Genomic DNA, 17,415 nt, shown 5'->3' on the forward strand with positions numbered 1-17,415 from the left:
AAATTAGTAATGGGAAAACACTAATACTAGTAATTTCAGGACACCAGGGCCATGGTCACCTAACTCTGCTGTAGAGTACACATTCAAAAAATAGATTAAAGTTTTTTTATGCTTATTTAATCATTCACAAGGCAACAAGTATATAACAAACGTTTTAAAGCTGTTAGGCCATCAAACAATAGACCACTGAGTTGAGGTGTTGTTCTGGATTTCTTTAAAAGTATGTTGTGTCAGCTGACCTGTAAAATTATGTCCACAATTTGCAATATCTTCAACGTCAATGTGTACCTGTAGACTATGGCAACAGCACTGTGGATTTTATAAAGTCATTACTTTATACAATATCAGGATGTTTAACGAATGTTTTATGTACACAATGTCAACCATTCAGAATTCAATAATTTTGTAGACAGACACTTTTATTTACAACAATAATCTTACTGCATGTAGAAAACTATACATTGTTGTGAAATCAAATCACATCAAAGTAATTTCTTATGTGCACACTATACAGCGTACTGTACACAGCACGACAAAATGCTTATTAACAAGCTCTCCTTTCAAACAGCACAACATTTATAAAATATTCAATAAAAAAATAAGTGAAAAAACAGATTAAGAACACCATCTCAATACAAATAAGTAGAGAGAAAAGAAAAGACCCGCACACTGCTCTTGCTAGTATCACTGCTTTTTATTAAGCTTTACGTGTCGGCCTCACGGCCATCGTCAGAGATTTAAACCCAATATAAGATAAAGGTAATGAGGTCATCTGAATAGAAGAGCACTGTTACGTAAAACAAATGTAATTTATGTATTTTTGTAAAGCTCTGATACGTAAAAGCTTAATAAAGTGCAGTGATACTAGCAAGAGCAGTGTGCTGGTTTCTTATTTTTTCCTCATCTTATTCAACTGTTACCACGCACCTGCAACAAAGATAGATGTACGAGTGCCTTTTGAATAACAATAAGTAGGAAAACACAAAAGAACGCTCGTATGAAATTAGTAAGTAAAATGACTATAATGACGCAGATAATTACATTGATAGAAGCGACAATCTATCTGCACTATTGAAGCTGAAATACCCCCCCCCCCCCCCAAAAAAAGATTATGACACCAGCCTAGTGTTACCACATACCTCTGCACATTGGATAAATCATTTTCAGTTGGACCAACGTCCCATAGACATCTACATGTCCTTTCACTATTTACAGGGGTTCAGCTATCCAGAATCGTGCTACACTGAGGCTGAACAAGGATTGTTCCACTGCACCAGGGTACAGAGAGGGATAAAAACAGAGATGCTTTCAAATCTACCGCATTTCACAAAATCATCCCATGTTTGCTCCATGCATCAAGTATATCACCCTGTAAAATAAAGTACATTATCTCTGTTTTCTTTATCTTTACATTAGTAAACGTTGCATTAGACAATGGATAAAACAGATGACTCAATCACAATGACATGTGAGGTTGAATTGGTGAGAGATGATGCCTATCTCTTTTGGTTTTGTTGCTCGTACTTGCTGTAACTCGTATGATTTTCCTGGGCCGGTAGTCCCTATATGATCTATTAATGTAAATCCTACCTCATGTATTGCCAAAGTTAAGGAGCAGGGAGGCTGAAACTTGGCCTCAAGTGGATCTTCCAGCAAGACAATAACCCCAAGCACAAATCATAATCCTCAAAGAAATGGTGGATTGACCACAAAATCAACATCATGCAATGGCCATCTCAGTCTCTGGACTTGAACCCCAATTGAAAACCTGTGGTTTGAATTGAAGAGGGCATTCCATGAGAGCAAATAAAGGATATCAATGATCTGGAAAGATTCTGAATGGAGGAAATACAAATATTTTAGGATAAGGCTCAGTGCCATTATCCTCGTAGTAGGACGATGCTGGAGTATTGAATACAGGGGTGGCAATAATTTTTACCCCTATCTTTTTTCGATTTTTTTTGTATTACAATAATCAACTTCTCTGAGCAATTGTATTAGTATAAAATATAATTTTCACTTTTTTTAGCATTCAATTTGTCTCAGTATTTGTACTTTATTTGTATACAGACTTTTTTGCCTATCTTTATCAAAATATTGACATATATTTTAACATTGATACAACTGAGTGGTATTGATTAGGATTTCAAGTAACATTTTCAATTGACATTTGTAAGTGTTTAATTGTATGTGTGCATTTAAATGTATGTCTTACAATTTTTTTGTTAGTGTCTCAGTTATAATGAACTTTTAGAGGAAACGGAGGGCCGATTACACCCCCATTCACATCAATGGGGAACCTCGGTGTCCACATCACTAACAACCTATCATGGTCCAAACACACCAACACAGTCATGAGGAGGGCACGACAACGCCTCTTCCACCTCGGGAGGCCGAAATAATTTGGCACGGGCCCTCAGATCCTTAAAAAGTTCTACAGCTGCACCATTGAGCGCATCTTGACTGGCTGCATCACCGCTTGGTATGACAACTGCTTGGCATCCGACCACAACGCGCTACAGAGGGTAGTGTGGATAGCCCAGTACATCACTGGGGCCGAGCTCCCTGCCATCCATGACCTCTATACCAGGCGGTGTCAGAGAAAGGCTCTAAAAATTGTCAAAAGACTCCGGCTACCCAAGTCATCGACTATTCTCTCTGCTACCGCACGGCGAGCAGTACCGGAGTGTCAAGTCTGGGACCAAAAGGTTCCTGAACAACTTCTACCTCTTAACCGTAAGAATGCTGAACAGTTAATCAAATAGCTACCCGGACTATTTGCATTGGCCACCTTTTTTATGCTCTGACTCTCTTGCACAGGCTCTATGCACACTCACTGGACTCTACCTACACACACTACACTGACACTCCAACACGTACACAAACACACACATGCATATTGATCCCACACACACAAACTCCTTCACACTCTTCAAATATACTGCTGCTACTCTGTTTATTATCTATCCTGATTGCCTAGTAATTTTTACCCCTACCTACATGTACATACTGTATTACCTCAATTACCTAAACTACATCCTACCCCTGCACATTGACTCGGTACCGGTACTCATTGTATATAGCCTCATTATTGTTGCTTTACTGTGTAAATATGTATATATATTTTTTTTTGCTAATTGTTTTCTTTTTAACTCTGCTTTGTTGGCAAAGGGCTCATGAGTAAAAATGTCATGGTATAGTCTACACCTGTTGCATTCGACGCATGTGACAAATAAAATTGGATTTGATTAAACTGACAATTTTTTTTGTTTATTTTTTTCGATTATTATTGTGGGAAGTTTGCATCTTTGTCATCTACAATCATTTAATTGCTAAGGGAACTTTGTCGAATCCAGGGCTAAACACAGCAAAGAATGTGTTAGAGTCAGATGACACGTCAGCAAAACTGTACAGACGTACTTCCGAATCAGCATCATAAAAGGAAAGAATCTGCCTGTCACAGTCTAACAACACTCCCAGTGTTTCAAGGTGTTCATTTCCAGATAATGGAGTTGGAGGGTCTGTAGAGACACAATAACCTTTTCCTTTGTTATAGCGAAGAACCCAGAAACCATTCCCGGGGTTTAAGGGAACAATAGCCTTATTAATCTGGGCTGCGTCTGTGGTGGTTACCCCGACATACCATGTTTGTTTACACTTTGAATCCACCACCACTTCCCAGTATATCTGTCCTGAGCTGAATGTGTTCTCACTAAGGACAAAATTAGCTTTGGAAGCATCTCCTTTTTCACAATGAACCATCTTTTTACTGCAAGACACCGCCTGCGAAGAGTGAGCAGTCCGTGGGTCCAAAGTGATGTCCACTAAGAGAAGAGCACAGGATTTAATTCATACATTCACTTACATGGTTAGTCATTGGATTGTGTTAGCATACTACACATAGCGCGTGTAGTAATATAACACTATATGCAGTGCCTTCAGAAAGTGTTCACACCCCTTGACTTTTTCCACATGTGTTACAGCCTATGTAAAGTAGATTCAATTGAAATGTTTTGTCACTGGTTTACACACAATACCCCATAATGTCACAGTAGAATTATGTTTTTTGACATGTTTACAAATTAATAAAAAATTAAAAGCTGATCTGTCTTGAGTCAGAGTATTCAACCCCTTTGTTATGGCGAGCCTAAATAAGTTCAGGAGTAAACATTTGCAAGTCACATAAGTTGCATGGATTTTTGAATGACTACCTTATCTCTGTACCCCACACATACAATTATCTGTAAGGTCCCTCAGTCAAGCAGTGGATTTCACACACAGATTCTACCACAAAGACCATGGCGGTGTTCCAATTCACCTATACAGGTGTCCTTCCTAACTCAGTGTCCTAGGAGGAAGGAAGCAGCTCATGGATGTCACCATGAGGCCAATGGTGACTTTAAAACAGTTCAAGTTTAATGGCTGAGACAGGAAAAAACTAGGGATGACGCAACCACTTTTTAGTTACTCCACAATATTAACATAATTGACAGAGTGAAACCTGTACACAATATAAAATATTCCAAAACATCCATCATGTTTGCAACAATGCACTTAAGTAAAACTGAAAAATAATAAGACAAAGCAATTCAGAGCAATTGAGATTTGAGACAAATCCTAGAGGAAACTCCTAGAGGAAAATCCTAGAGGAAAATCCCAGAGGCAAACCTGGGTCTGTTTTCCACCAGACACTGGGAGATAAATTCACCTTTCAGCAGGACAATAGCCTAAAACACAAGGCCAAATCTACACTGGAGTTGCTTACCAAGAAGACAGTGACTGGCCGAGTAAGTGGTTTTGACTTAAATCAGCCTGAAAACCGATGGCAAGACTTGACAATGGTTGTCTAGCAATGAACAACACATTTGACTGAGGTTGAAGAATTTTGAAGAGAGTAATGTGAAAATATTGTACAATCCAGATGTGCAACGCGCTTAGAGACTTACAACTGTAATCGCTGCCAAAGATGATTCTAACATGTGTTGACTCAGGGCTGTGAATACTTACACTATATATACAAAAGTAGGTAGACACCCCTTCAAATTAGTGGATTTGGCTATTTCAGCCACATTCGTTGCTGATAGGTATATGAAATCGAGCACACAGCCATGCAATCTCCATAGACAAACACTGGTAGTAGAATGGCTACGGTGAAGAGCTCAGTGACTTTCAACGTGGCACCGTTGTAGGATGCCACCTTTCCAACAAGTCAGTTTGTAAAATATCTGCCCTACTAGAGCTGCCCCTGTCAACTGTAAGTGCGGTTATTGTGAAGTGAAATGACTAGGAGCAACACCGGCTCAGCCGCGACGTGGTAGGCCACACAAGCTCACAGAAAAGGACAGCCGAGTGCTGAAGCGTGTAGCGTAAAAATCTGTAGTCGGCTGCAAAACTCACTACCGAGTTCCAAGCTGACTCTGGAAGCAACGTCAGCACAAGAACTGTTCGTCGGGAGCTTCATGAAATGAAATTTAAGATCACCATGCGCAATGCCAACTGTCGGCTGGAGAGGTGTAAAGCTCGCAGCCATTGGACTCTGGAGCTGTGGAAACGCGTTCTCTGGAGTGATGAATCACGCTTCACCATCTGGCAGTCCAACGGGCAAATCTGGGTTTGGCGGATGCCAGGACAACGTTACCTTTCCCAATGCATATTGCCAACTGTAGTTTGGTGGAGGAGGAATAATGGTCTGTGGCTGTTTTTCATGGTTCGGGCTAGGCCGCTTAGATCCAGTGAAGGGTAAACTAAACGCTTCAATATACAATGACATTCTAGACGATTCTGTGCTTCCAATTTTGTGGCAACAGTTTGGGGAAGGCCCTTTCCTGTTTCAGCATGACAATGCCACAGTGCACAAAGTGATGTCTATACAGAAAAGGTTTGTCGAGATCGGTGTGGAAGAACTTGACTGACTTGCACAGAGCTCTGACCTCAACCCCATTTAACACATTTGGGATTAATTGGATTTTCCAACTGCGTGCAAGGCCTAATTCCCCCACATTAGTGCCCGACCTCACAAATGTTGCTGAAAGGAAATAGGGCGCCACAGCAATGTTACAACATCTAGTGGAAAGCCTTCCCAGAAGAGTGGAGGCTGTTATAGCAGCAAAGGGGGGGACCCAACTCCATTTTAATGCCCATGTGTTTGGATTGAGTTGTTTGACAAGTTGGTGTCATTACTTTTGATCATGTAATGTATGTACTAAATTACATATTTTTGTATTTCATTTTCAATACATTTGCAAAAACATTTGGAAACAGGTTTTCACTTTGTCATAATGGGGTAATGTGTGTAGATGGGTAAGAAAAACATATATGTAATTAATTTTAAAATCATACTGTAACACAACAAAATGTGGAATAAAGGAATTAGTAATTATGTCTCCCCACTTCTAAACCAAAGTAATAAAGAAACAAACCTGAATGACTGAGTATATAAGGTGAAAGACTTGTCTTTTCTGACTACCTCTGATTTTGCAAATAAATACTTGAGGGAAAATGGATTTGATATGATTGTACTATGTTGGTGTCTCACCTAGCTATCTTAAGATGAATGCACTAATTGTAAGTCTCTCTGGATAAGAGTTTCTGCTAAATAAATACAATTAACATCAACATCATCACAATATTACATCATTATAAGTATATAAATAATACTACAATAATTCATTTAAGGTTTGTAAAGATTTTCCATTTACCTTTTGGGAATGATTCTTTCAGTGCAGTTTGCGTGGCACTTTCTGCCCAGAATGAAACATATTATTGACTTTATTGGGATGTACCATTATTTTATTCCTGCGTGTTGTTCAATTAATGCTACTAAAAAACTGTGAATGATTTTGCATGTACTGTATGTTTGATTAATACATTTTTTCATAAGAGAGAAACAAATATTTTGTAAAAAAGAATTTACCTTTCAGGAAAAATTCTGTCTGTGTTGCTTTTTCCCTATCACTTTTCTTGACACCTTCTGTTCAGAATGAAACAGATGATAGATTATTAATAAAATGTATTTACTGGAAAATGTTGTTACCTTTTCAAGGTTTAATATGAATGCATTTCAACTCTATTTACCTTCAAGAAGATTTGCCTCTTCTATTTAATGGTGACCATCAAAAACAAAAAAAGTTATGAAAGTTATGTTATTATGATGTGTAGAAATACAACAAATAGACTTGTAGGAATAATGAATTCATACCTGCTGGCCTCTCATTAGGCTCTGTTTCACCTGAAATCCAATGACACACGAATATCAAGATATTGTACATAATAAAACAGTGTTCTCATGTTTCCAGTGTTAGACATAACCATCTTTACATGAATAGACAACACACAGTACCCTCTGCATTGTCATTTTTCTCTGATGTTGACAACCTGATAAACCCTGTGAGAAGGGGAAAAAGGAGATATTGTCAAATAAAACCAAAATAATACAATAGAGATGGGTAGTGAATGCTTGATCCCTACAATAGTATTTGAAATGTTCAAATGCAACACTTGTGGATGAAATTATAATAAAAACTGACCAAAATATAAATGTAAAAACATGTATGGTCATCCTGAGTGATTTCTGAAAGCAGTGGGTGCTCTGCTGTACATAGTTAACTCACCTTGGTGTATGATTCTGTGTATTTGGGGAAATGTAAATACTATGATCAGGGAAATTAGCCGAGTATTTCCCTTGGGCTCGGAGCACCCTGAAAAGCAGAGCCTAAATGCCAAGCGCTAATACTCTCATTCACACTTTATGTTTATAAGTTCTCCTATCACTAATTAGTATCATAGCTGGATTTTTCATGGCTTGATTTAATTTCAACAAATCAGATGTGCACACCGTTAAATATTGGGAGTACAAAATGTCTCCTTACATGTGTACTCGGAAATATGCCCAGGCCTAGTCCCTAATTTTGAATATTGGTATTGGGGAAGCTCTGGATTTTCCAGCTTGATGTGAGCAGCCACTACAAATTACAGCTAACTTTATCTACTGCTAGCTAACAAGCAATGGATGTGAAAGGGCAATTGTGAAATGTTTTTTAATGGCCAAATCAACTGAAATCAGCTATATTGGTTTGACGTTAACATAAGATCATTAGACTTTTTTTTTAAGTACATTGCTCATTTGCCCCTATCACTTGTTTGTTAGCTAGTGGTGGCTAAGGTTAGCGGAATTCTTTCAATTTCATGCCCAAATCAACCTGATGACAGAGATTGTGTAGCTCAATGGCGTGGTTTTGAAGTTGAAGTCGGCCATGGAATTAAATAATACCATCTTGTTAATATACCTGTTTTTTTGTTCCAGATGAAGAGTCCAATTAGAGTAAATATTACTAGTAGATTGATGAACAGTAATGTCATGAAGGCACCAAGGCTCCAATGTCCTGTAGAAAGGATAAACCACTTCAACTTTAAGAGAACATACAGTGCCTTGCATAAGTATTTACACCCTTAGACTTTTTATTCTGTTACAACCTGGAATTGCATTTGATTTTATTGTAAAAAAGTAATAAAAATAAACATTTGTAATTGTTACCATCTACAAAAAAATACTCTGTAATGTCTGAGAGGGGGGTGAAAACTTTTGTACTTAAAAAAATTATAATTTAGGGGGTATATCAGCTTTAATATTTTAAGTGTTCAAGTGGGAAGGATTACATTAGAAAGAAGACCAAAAAACTGAATATCTGAGCAGTATTTGTAATAATGACTTCAGAAACCCTAATGCAACGGTGTTTTACCGGTCCTGACGGAGACCCTTGTAGGGTTGAAATGTTGTACTTCTTTCATTAAACACTTTGAGAGCGGTATACCAGTTTGCAGATGTTCATTGTTTAACCCTTGTCTATCTTACCCTTTATCATTTCACACATTTTGACTTGCATACTGCTATGCTGGTACAAGTTCATCTGGAAAAGCACTGACTCCGTCAGCCAGGCTAGATAAAAGTACATTTGAACTTGAATTTACATAAGGTGCTACATTGAGTGAACCGACTGAAAGAGTTCAATATTGAGATATTCAATGTTAAGGTATTGATAACCTTTTCTGAGACATTCACCTTCCATTGGAGCTCTTGGCATGATTCTGCTCTCTCTCTTCTCCCCAGACAGAGAGACTGTACAGGAGAGCCAATCTGAGTCTGAGGGAGAATACAGCAGCCAACTACTGACACTCAACAAGCCCTGAGAATCTGAAACAGAAAGAGAGGCTGGTATACACACAACCATTTATTATATGGGAAAGATACACATTCTCAGACAGGCACACAGGCACACAGGCACAGTTGCAGATAGCCTTCTTCAGACTGATTTGGCATGTGTAGTGATTCTACAAGTAATTACCAGTGGTGTTGAGTACTTGTTCATTTCTGATCTCTGTCCCCTCTTTGTTTGTCCAGGTGAGTTTAGGTTGTGGTGACCATCCCTCTGATAAACAGGTAACATTCACCTGACCTCCTCCTCCTCTTGCTTCAGCAACAGAGAGAACTGGTTCACTACCTGTTACTAATGGACAGATAAAAGGGGAAGGTGAGGACAACTATGATCATATATTATTGGAATAGACTATTGTATCTCATGCATCACATTTACCTGTAAATTATAATTTAAACAAGATACAAGATAATTTCTGCTACAATATTGTGAGTATTACGCAGGATTGAGTCAATGGCATTTTGAATTTCAGTCAATTCAGGAAGTACAGTGAAATTCCTGTTCTCTTCAATGATTTTCAATTAGGAAAATTTGGAATTGGAATTTGGTTTACTTTCTGGAAATTAATTGGAATTGACCCAAACCCTGGTATTACAGTATTTTGGGGGAAGTTGTAGTTGTGGACAGAACAAAAATGTCATCCCATGTTGAAGTGGTAGTTCACCCAAATTACAAAATGACACAATAGTTTCCTTACCCTGAAATCTGTCTATGGACAATCGAAGACAGCAATCCATGCTTCGGTTTTGTATACCTGGCCACTGTCACCAAATGCAAACTCTTTAGCAGTTATGGCCTATTAACCAATGCAAGTGAAGGAAACCAATCTGTAATTTGGGTGAACTATCCATTAAACTGTCCCCAATTACTTACCATTCACTGTGAGGAGTACAATGGCCTTGTCGTACCACTGTTCACTGCTAACATAGCACACATACTCCCCCCTGTCTTCCAGTGTGACCCTCTCCAGTGTCAGGGACACGTTCCCTCTCTCCAGCCCCCCAGTTAGAGACACCCTGCCCTTGTACCGGGGGTCCACAGGGGCCTCCTGGATCTTGTGATCTTTGTACAACAAGGCAGTTGAGTCAAAGTCTTTGGCCCTGTACCAGCGCACCTCCAATGGCTCCGCATTGAAGAGAGGTGAAAGTTCACAAGATAAAGAAACAGAGGAGTTCAACCAGGTCAAGATTGGACCGTGTGGGACCGACAAGGTGAAGATCTCTGGGGTAAGAGAGAGTGAGAGAGAGAGCGAGAGAGAGACTCATTTTTTTACTCAAGGAAATTGAAGGACAATATTTTTTTATTTATGAAGTTGAGACAATTATGTAGAGAAAATAGGATATTTTGCAGAAAACTAATAGCATATGCTCACCAGGACTTTGAACTATGATGGGAACGGTGAGAGATGCCAGTATCATCACCCTCAAAGACAAACCTGTGTTGAAGATCAGTGTGATGACATTATAATCATAACAGGGTATGCTGGAGTAAGGAGTGGAGTAAGGAATCATGTCATCTCTATTCATGGAATTTCTACCTGCAATATGAGTAAGTCATTTAAGCGTGTTAACCCTTGCAAGGCTGCTGGCCCAGACAGCATCCCTAGCCACGTCCTCAGAGCATGCGCAGGCCAGCTAGCTGGAGAGTTTACGGACATATTCAATCTCTCCCTAGCCCAGTGTGCTGTCCCCACTTGCTTCAAGATGTCCATCATTGTTCCTGTACCCAAGAAAGCAAAGGTAACTGAACTAAATGGCTATTGCCTCTTAGCACTCACGTCTGTCATCATGAAGTGCTTTGAGAGGCTAGTTAAGGATCATGTCATCTCTACCTTACCGGACACCCTAGACCCACTTCAATTTGCTTACCGCCCAAATAGATCCACAGACGATGCAATCGGCATCCCACTGCACACTGCCCTATCCCATCTGGACAAGAGGAATACCTATGTAAGAATGCTGTTCATTGACTATAGCTCAGCATTCAGCACCATAGTACCCTCCAACCTCATCATTAAGCTCGGGGCCCTGGGTTTGAACCACGCCCTGTGCAACTGCGTCCTCGCTTTCCTGACGGGCCGCTCCCCAGGTGGTGAAGGTAGGAAATAACACCTCCACTTTGCTGATGCTCAACACAGGGGTCTCACAAGGGTGCGTGTTCAGCCCTCTCCTGTACTATTTTTTCACCCATGACTGCATGGCCATGCACGCCTCCAACTCAATCACCAAGTTTGCAGATGACACAACAGTAATAGGCCTGATTACCAACAATGACGAGACAGCCTACAGGGAGGAGGTGAGGGCCCTGGGAGAGTGGTGCCAGGAAAATAACCTCACTCAACGTCAACAAAACAGGGGCAAACTACCTGCCCTCCAGGACACCTACAGCACCAGATGTCACAAGAAGACCAAAAAAATAAATCAAGGACATCAACCACCTGAGCCACGGCCTGTTCACCCACCTATCATCCAGAAGGCGAGGTCAGGACAGGTGCATCAAAGCTGGGACAGAGAGACTGAAAAACAGCTTCTATCTCAAGGCCATCAGACTGTTAAATAACCATCACTAGCCGTCTTCCATCCGGTAACGCAACCCTGCACCTATATCCATAGACTTGAAATCACTGGCCACTATAATAATGGAAAACTAGTCACTTTAACAACGGTTAAATAATGTTTACATACTGCTTTACTCATCTCATATGTATATACTCTATTCTGCTGTATTTTAGTCAAGGCCGCATTGCTCTATTTATATTTTATATATTATTTTACTTTTATGTACAGTACGAGTCAAAAGTTTGTACACGCCTACTCATTCCAGGGTTTTTCTTTATTTTTACTATTTTCTACATTGTAGAATAATAGTGAATACATCAAAACTATGAAATAACACATATTGAATCATATAGTAACCAAAAAAGTGTTAAACAAATCAAAATATGCATTTTAATATTCTTACAAGTAGCCACCCTTTGCCTTGATGACAGCTTTGCACACTCAGAATTTTCTCAACCAGCTTCCCCTGGAATGCTTTTCCAACAGTCTTGAAGGAGTTCCCACATATGCTGAGAACTTGTTTGCTGCTTTTCCTTCACTCTGCGGTCCAACTCATCCCAAACCATCTCAATTGGGTTGAGGTCGGGTGATTGTGGAGGCCAGGTCATCTGATGAAGCACTCACTCTCCTTCTTGGTAAAATAGACCTTACACAGCCTGGAGGTGTGTTAGGTCATTGTCCTGTTGAAAAAAACAATAATAATCCCAGTAAGCGCAAACCAGGTGGGATGGTGAATCGCTGCAGAATGCTGTGGTAGCCATGCTGGTTAAGTGTGTCTTGAATGTTTTTATAAATCACTGACAGTGTCACCAGCACAGCTCCCCCACACCATCACACCTCCTCCTCCATGCTTCACAGTGGGAACCACACATGCAGAGTTCATCCATTCACCTACTCACAAAGACACGGTGGTTGGAACCAGAAATCTAAAATTTTGACTCATCAGACCAAATGACAGATTTCCACCAGTCTAATGTCCATTGCTTGTGTTTCTTGGCCCAAGCACCTCTCTTCTTATTGGTGTCCTTTAGTAGTGGTTTCTTTGAAGCAATTCGACCATGAAGGCCTGATTCACGCAGTCTCCTCTGAACAGTTGATGTTGAGATGTGTCTGTTACTTGAACTCTGAAGAATTTATTTGGGCTGCAATTTCTGAGGCTGGTAACTCTAATGAACTTAACCCCTGCCAGTTTAATCATAGTGCTTGATAGTTTTTGTGACTGCACTTCAAAGTTTTTGAAATGTTCCATATTGACTGACCTTCATGTCTTAGAGTAATGATGGACTGTCGTTTCTCTTTGCTTATTTGAGCTGTTCTTTCCATAATATTGACTTGGTCTTTTACCAAATAGGGCTATATTCTGTATATCACCCCTACCTTGTCACAACATAACTGATTGGCTCAAACACATTAAGGAAATAAATTCCACAAATTAACTTTCAACAAGGCACACATGTTAATTTAAATGCATTACAGGTGACTACCTCATGAAGCTGGATGAGAGAATGCCAAGATTGTGCAAAGCTGTCATCAAGGCAAAGGGAGGCTACTTTGAAGAATCTCAAATATATTTTGATTTGTTTAACACTTTTTTGGTTACTACATGAATCCATGTGTTATTTCATAGTTTTGATGTATTCACTATTATTATACAATGTAGAAAATAGAAAAAAACAAAGAGAAACCTGTCCAAACTTTTGACTGGTACTGTATATTTTTGTGAATTTTTAGATACTACTGCACTGTTGGAGCTAAGAACACAAGCATTTCGCTACACCCGCAACGACCTATGCTAAATATGTGTATGTGACCATTACAATTTGATTTGATTTGATTTGTTGCACCCTGAAAGTACGTGACTGGTAATTTGGGGATACATCCCTATCCACATTGTGTCTCAAAAAAAAAACTGTTGGTTCATCCAAAACATCATATTCATCCAGCCAATGTGCAGCAAAGACAACAATTAACATACAGTATACAGTTGAAGTCAGAAGTTTACATTCACCTTAGCCAAATAGCCAAATACATTTAAACTCCGTTTTTTACAATTCCTGACATTTAATCCTCGTATAAATTCCCTGTTCTAGGTCAGCTAGGATCACCACTTTATTTTAAGAATGTGAAATGTCAGAATAATAGTAGAGAGAATGATTTGTCAGCTTTTATTTCTTTCATCACATTCCCAGTGGGTCAGAAGTTTACATACACTCAATTAGTATTTGGTAGAATTGCCTTTAAATTGTCAGGTTTGTGGGCCTCCTTGCTCACACACGCTTTTTCAGTTCTGCCCACAAATTATGTATAGGATTTAAGGTCAGGGCTTTGTGATGGCCACTCCAATACCTTGACTTTGTTGTCCTTAAGCTATTTTGCCTCATCTTTGGAAGTATGCTTGGGGTCATTGTCCATTTGGAAGACCCATTTGCGACCAAGCTTTAACTTCCTGACTGATGTCTTGAGATGATGCTTCAATATAGCCACATAATTTTCCATCTTCATGATGCCATCTATTTTGATAAGAGCACCAGTCCCTCCTGCAGCAAAGCACTCCCACAACATGATGCTGCCACCCCCGTGCTTCACGGTTGGGATGGTGTTCTTCGGCTTGCAAGCATCCCCCTTTTTCCTCCGAACATAATGATGGTCATTATGGCCAAACAATTCTATTTTTGTTTCATCAGACTAGAGGACATTTCTCCAAAAAGTACAATCTTTGTCCCCATGTGCAGTTGCAAACCGTAGTCTTGCTTTTTTATGGCGGTTTTGGAGCAGTGGATTCTTCCTTGCTGAGTGGCCTTTTAGGTTATGTCGATATAGGACTCGTTTTACTGTGGATATAGATAATTTTGTACCTGTTTCCTCCAGCATCTTCACAAAGTCCTTTGCTGTTGTTCTGGGATTGATTTGCACTTTAAGCACCAAAGCACGTTAATCTCTAGGAGACAGAAGGTGTCTCCTTCCAGACTGGTATGATGGCTGCATGGTCCCATGGTGTTTATACTTGCATACTATTGTTTGTGCAGATGAACGTGGTACCTTCAGGCGTTTGGAAATTGCTCCCAAGGATGAACCAGATTTGTGGAGGTCTGCAATATTTTGTCTGAGGTCTTGGCTGATTTCTTTTGATTTTCCCATGACGTCAAGCAAAGAGGCACAGAGTTTGAAAGTAGGCCTTGAAATACATCCACAGGTACACCTCCAATTGACTCAAATAACGCCAATTAGCCTATCAGAAGCTTCTAAAGCCATGACATCAATTTCTGGAATTTTCCAACCTGTTTAAAGGCACAGTCAACTTAGTGTGTGTAAACTTCTGACCCACTGGAATTGTGATGCAGTGAATTATAAGTGAATTAATCTGTCTGTAAACAATTGTTGGAAAAATGACACGTGTCATGCACAGAGTAGATGTCCTACCCGACTTGCCAAAACGATAGTTTGTTAACAAGACATTTGTGGAGTGGTTGAAAAACGAGTTTTAATGACTCCAACCTAAGTGCATGTAAACTTCCGACTTCAACTGTAGATCACATGCGATGCTGAACTTTGCACCTTCAGTGCAGAACTTGTGACAGTGTCATTAAATTGTACCACTGCTACTGTATCTTGTGAAGGGACGTTTAAAAAAGTACAAAATGAAAGATATTGCAGAAAAATACATCTAGCCTTGACTTATCTTGCTTGGACGAATGTGCAAGTAAATGCTGATTAACCCTCCATAAGAATTATTCTTATTCAACAGTAGGAAGTTCAGCCTTTTCTGTAAATATACAAATAACTCACTAAGTCAATCAATAGAATATCAAAACATGTCTTTGTAAATAACATTAAACCAATGGGAGGAGAGGAGGATAAAGGATGGTGAAGTACAGAAGACACAACATGCTTCAAACAAAGGCCATTGCTATATGGTGAAATTCATTTCTACCTGAACGCATCATTCTTCTTCAATTTCAAGTTGTCGTAACATGCATTTCCAGCTGTTGCGACGTCAAACCTCCGTGGCTTTGGAATGCACTGATATTCCTATAGATTCATGACCAGCTAGCATATCACACCGTATTTGAGTTCTGCTCTGTAGGAGAGAATGAAGATAGAACAGTTTATCCACTCCCATCTGTCTACTCCCTCTGTTTATTGTATTGTCTTAACGTATAGTCATGTGACAGGGCAAAGGCTTTGAATTGATCGTAGAAACACTACGGATGTTATGTTGTTTGTAAAAACAACAAGTAACACCTACTTCTTAGGTCATTCTTCCAGTGTAGTTATATTAGGAATAGTGAACTACACTCATAGACAAAAAGGTGCCATCTAAAACCTGAAAGGGTTCTTGAAGATCCCTTTTTGCTTGCAAGTAGAACTAATTTAGTTCCATGTAGAACCCTTTACACAGAGGGTTCTACGTGGAACCCAAAAAAGTTCTACCTGGAACCAAAAAGGGGTCTACATGGAACCAAAAATGATTCTCCTATGGGGACAACTGAAGAACCATTTTGGTCCTGTGTAGCTCAGTTGGTATAGTGCTTACAAGGCCAGGGTTGTGGGTTCGATTCCCATGGGGGACCAGTATGATTTAGATATATATATATATATTATGAAAATGTATGCAATCACTACTGTAAGTCACTCTGGATAAGAGTGTCTGCTACATGACCGATAAGTGGTTAGAGCGTTGGGCCAGTAACCGAAAGGTTGCTGGATCGAATCCCTGAGCTGACAAGGTAAAAATCTGTCGTTCTGAGTGGGGTGATTAAAGAGGCCAAACCGATGGTTTGTGGGAAGGTCCTGATCATTGCAAATACAAAATTCAGCAGGAGAAAGTCTTGAAATTTGACTTGCTAAATGGGGGTCGGGTGAAAGGTCACATTCCTGGTGCAGTGTCTAAACTGAGAGGAGTAATTGCTGGGATGCCATTGGAAACTACCATGAAAAAAGTTAAGGCTTCCCTGAAAGGAGGTAAAGTTATTGATGCAAAACAGAAGATAAGCAGAAAGAGTGGCAGATAGCATCCTATTCGGCAGATAGCTTCCTATTCCGCCGATATTTGCCGAATACGATGCCATCTGCCGAATAGGATGCATCTGGGATCACTATGTTATCCAGTTAGAGAGTACGTGCCACTTTCACTTCCATGTGCCAACGGATGGGGCATGTTGCTAACGTCTGCAATGGTAAAATGAGATGTGCAAAGTGTGGTGGGGATCAGGAGTATGTGAAACGCGGGCCTGATAAAGTTAAACGTTGTAACAGTGACGGAAAACTTAGTGCAGCAAATGGAGGATGTGAAACACAACAAAAAAGTAATGGAAGCGCAGAGGTACAAAATTACAAACAATGTATCCTAACTGAGGCTGATTGGAAAGTAATAAACTTAGTGTTCAAAATTCTCCAGGTACAACATATCGGCAGATAGTGGCCACTCCGAGAACGCCAGTGGAACCTCCGCCGATCGCTAATGTGACAGGTGACCATAAATGCTCGATTACAGAGAAAACCACAGTAGTTGGTTGTGTAGACTTCCTGTCCTTCGTGTGTAGGGCAATCAAGATGACCGCTCCACATAAAAGCAGGACTGCACGAATAAAAGTAGTCGCCAAGGCAGCCAAAGACATTCTGGGGATTTCTGAAGTTACGGTCTA

At 39.8% G+C, this 17,415-nt stretch overlaps 1 protein-coding gene across 1 annotated transcript; it reads right to left on the reverse strand.

Annotated features, from left to right (window-relative positions):
• Positions 1 to 1,106: 1,106 nt before the first annotated feature.
• LOC129855858 (butyrophilin subfamily 1 member A1-like) lies at positions 1,107 to 15,873 on the reverse strand. The gene is made up of 12 exons (XM_055923930.1): positions 15,702 to 15,873; positions 10,585 to 10,647; positions 10,086 to 10,433; positions 9,342 to 9,503; positions 9,059 to 9,190; positions 8,286 to 8,381; positions 7,340 to 7,384; positions 7,199 to 7,228; positions 7,075 to 7,095; positions 6,914 to 6,970; positions 6,699 to 6,740; positions 1,107 to 3,824 (listed from the first exon to the last, which is right to left on the reverse strand). Exons 1-12 carry the CDS (start codon positions 15,712 to 15,714, stop codon positions 3,322 to 3,324), a joined length of 1,512 nt encoding a protein of 503 aa, XP_055779905.1. The 5' UTR covers positions 15,715 to 15,873; the 3' UTR covers positions 1,107 to 3,321.
• Positions 15,874 to 17,415: the final 1,542 nt, after the last annotated feature.

This window comes from Salvelinus fontinalis, chromosome 5, assembly GCF_029448725.1.
Source record: "Salvelinus fontinalis isolate EN_2023a chromosome 5, ASM2944872v1, whole genome shotgun sequence".
Taxonomy (NCBI): Eukaryota; Metazoa; Chordata; class Actinopteri; order Salmoniformes; family Salmonidae; genus Salvelinus; species Salvelinus fontinalis.